The sequence below is a fragment of the Bison bison genome, unplaced genomic scaffold (assembly GCF_000754665.1).
Source record: "Bison bison bison isolate TAMUID 2011002044 unplaced genomic scaffold, Bison_UMD1.0 scf7180017850860, whole genome shotgun sequence".
Lineage (NCBI taxonomy): Eukaryota > Metazoa > Chordata > Mammalia > Artiodactyla > Bovidae > Bison > Bison bison.
Window position 1 is genome coordinate 18,214 of NW_011481433.1, and position 3,026 is coordinate 21,239.

The following is a 3,026-nucleotide window of genomic DNA, read 5'->3' on the forward strand; positions in this document are numbered from 1 at the left end:
CCTGGGCCCTGGGACGGATGTGGCCAGGCCCCAGCAGCTGCCCTGCCCGCCGCCCTGCTGCCTCCCGGCTTCTGTGGTCCCGCAAGCGAGATGGGGGCTCCCCCGGGGCTCCTCCCCGCCCCCGAACGAGATGATTTGCAACATTATAAAATCAAAGCCCCGAAACCATAATTCCTACTCCCACAGAGATCAAAAAGAATCCCAAGCCGAAATCCTCCAGTGGATTTATCACAGGCCAGCCTGGCTTCCATTAGGTGTCTCACTCGGAGTGCCGGCCTCGGGGCCTCGGTAAGGCACTGCAGCACCCCGGCCGCTTTGGTCCGCTGCCAGGCACCTCGCCCGCCACTTGCCTCTCCCGTGTCCCCCGCAGGTTTCGGGTACCTGACAAAGCAGCTGATGGGCCTGGCCGGCGGCCGGGTTGTCCTGGCGCTGGAGGGGGGCCACGATCTCACAGCCATCTGCGACGCCTCGGAAGCCTGCGTCTCTGCCCTGCTGGGGAATGAGGTAGGAGGGCCCCGCCCTGCCCCGCTGTCTCGCGGCCTGCGCATCTGCCAGTCACATCCAAGAGGAGGCTTGCCCACCCAACAGGACTGTCTGGTTGTGGCCGGAAGTGGGTGGGCAAAGGGACAGTTAGAAGCCGTGTCTCCTGAGCAGACGGCTCAGCATCTGTCTTTTAAAGGCACTCGCCTTGATGTAGGGCTCACACGGGAACGCCTTTACCTGGTTACCTCCTCGTGGATGGTCGGTTCTCTGGGACGTCCTGAAGCAGGTCCTGGGGGAGGTGTCAGCACGCCATCTTGGGGGCTGGGGCATGGGCCCGGGTCCCTGTGGCTCTCCTGCTGCTCTGACCCTCAGGCGATGCCCAGGACTGGGTTCAGCAGCCCGGCCTAACAGCCGGGCTCAGAGGGAACTTCACAGGGTTCCATGGAGGGAGGCCCACTGGGAGAGAGTTTTCCAGGCTAAAATGCCATCGGCCTGGGATGCCCACGCCCACTGGCACTCCTGGTGGACAGAGCCACCCGGCTGCCAGGGGGGGAGGACGGGGGTGGGGATACTGCCTGGGTCGGTTCTGAGAACCTGAAGTTCATGACAGAAACCCACTCTGTAGCTTCCACCTTGGATTTTGGAACCGTGCTCTTCCTGAAGCTTTAAATGCATCCACGGCCTTGGACACGAGGCCACATCCCAGTCTCCTGACCCCATCAGGGAAGCGTGGGTGGTTCCCACACCCACCACATGGCTTTCTCTGGCTGCTTTTCCCATGGCATTGCCGTGAGGGGCCAAGGAAAGAGCCGCTGGTGTATGGCAGCACTGGCCAAGTGGCTCGGGTCGCCAGCCGGCCCACAGCGGAGCAAGGCCCACAGTCCACACTCCCCAGACACAGAGGGTCTCGTGGGGGCCTTAGGGAGGTGCAGGCCCATGCAGGAACGCCTGGAGGCTGCTCCCCTCCCCAGGGCCCGTCAGATGAAACGGGGCTTCTCCACGTTCGCAGAGTGCGTGGACCCTCTCTCAGTAGGGTCAGGGTCACCTGGTGCCCTGTGGGGTGCCTGACCCCGCCCCTGGACCGGTGTGTCCTTCCTGGAGTAGCAGCTCCCAATGGCCAGGCCCAGGGGCTCACGGGGGGATCTAAGACTCCAGGCATGGAGGGAAAGAGGCAGAACTGCAGGGCGGCTCCCTGTAAGGCCTGCCTGCGATGCTCCTTAGCCCAGGCTTGTGCTCCACGACCTGGGCTTCTGCTCCCTGAATCGGGTGCGTGCTTCCTGGCCCAGACTTGTGCTCCCTGAATCAGACACCTGCTCCCTGGCCCAGATCAGGTGCGTGCTCCCTGAATCAGGCGCATGCTCCCTGGCCCAGGCTTGTGCTCCCTGAATCAGATGCCTGCTCCCTGGCTGGGGCACGTGCTCCCTGGCCCGGGCTTGTGCTCCCTGGCCCGGGCTTGTGCTCCCTGGCCCGGGCTTGTGCTCCCTGGCTGTCTGCTGGGACAGGCCGCTGGCTGGCAACAGGGGTGGAGGTGGTAAGCTTGGGTGGGCAGGCACCTGGGAGGGCTGTGTTTTCTCCTGTCAACCTCTGCGTGTCCTAGATGGTGTCCATTGTAACCTGAGTCACACCTGGGTCCGGGGGCCTGCTGGAATCTCCGCTCTGTGGTCAGCTTGTTAGCAACACGTGTGAATGTTCTCTGGCAAACACCCGCCTGCTTTTGCTTTCCAAAGTGTGCAGGAGTCTTCACCTTTCCTCTCTTCCCATAAAGCGATCTCCTCACCCCTTTTACTAGAAGGCAGCTGATTTCTATATTCAAGCCATCTTGAGGGCTTTTGATTCTGAGAGCCAGCTATTTTAAAATAGCGGTAGAGAACTCGGCTTTCAGCTCAGCTGCTCGCGCTCTTCTGACAAAGTATTCCTTTGGTGAAACACATCAAAAAGCAGGAAGCCCTAGTTTTATTGAGGTCTCTTAAAAATCTTTTTAATGCCACAAAGTTGGAGGGAGCCTCACCCCTCGGCCTTTGATGAGGCTGATGCCAGGCGCAGGGACGGCTCACTCCGGGGTGGGGGAAGCCGACTGTGCACGGCCGGTGTTGGGGGCACCCGCCCATGGGGGTCAGCAGAGGGGCACGCGCGGGGCTGGGTCTGGAGGGCCTGCCGCGCCACAACAGCCATCGTACCAACTACTGAACTGAAGTTGTGTGAATTGACTATTGAACACGAAGCCGTCGTATTGACTAGCTTCAGCTTCACGCCATCTGCAGCCCTTGGGGACGATGACAGTGAGATGTCACTTACAGGAGCTGGGTGGGGGGTGTGCCAAGGACCTGCAGCCCAGGGCAGGGCCCCGGGCAGGTGGGGAGTCGCTTCCCCTCTCACAGGTCGCCCCCAAGGGGAGGCTCCTTTGGGGCCCATTTTCTATTTAGCCGTGCGGTTTCTGGGGGGTCACATGGCACCGGCTCATTGATCCCAAGTCCAAGACCCCGGGCAGGAGGTGGTGGGGGATCAGGTGGCCGGCGGCCGCGGCAATGTCCCTCCCTTGTCCC

General features: G+C 61.8%; 1 protein-coding gene across 1 annotated transcript in view; it reads left to right on the forward strand.

Moving 5' to 3' along the window:
* HDAC4 (histone deacetylase 4) overlaps nucleotides 1-3,026 on the forward strand; it is a 21,398-nt gene that overhangs the window by 10,100 nt on the left and 8,272 nt on the right. The window contains exon 3 of the mRNA XM_010849455.1: nucleotides 371-504. Coding sequence (XP_010847757.1) covers nucleotides 371-504 — 134 coding nt within the window. The remainder of the gene's footprint in view (nucleotides 1-370; nucleotides 505-3,026) is intronic.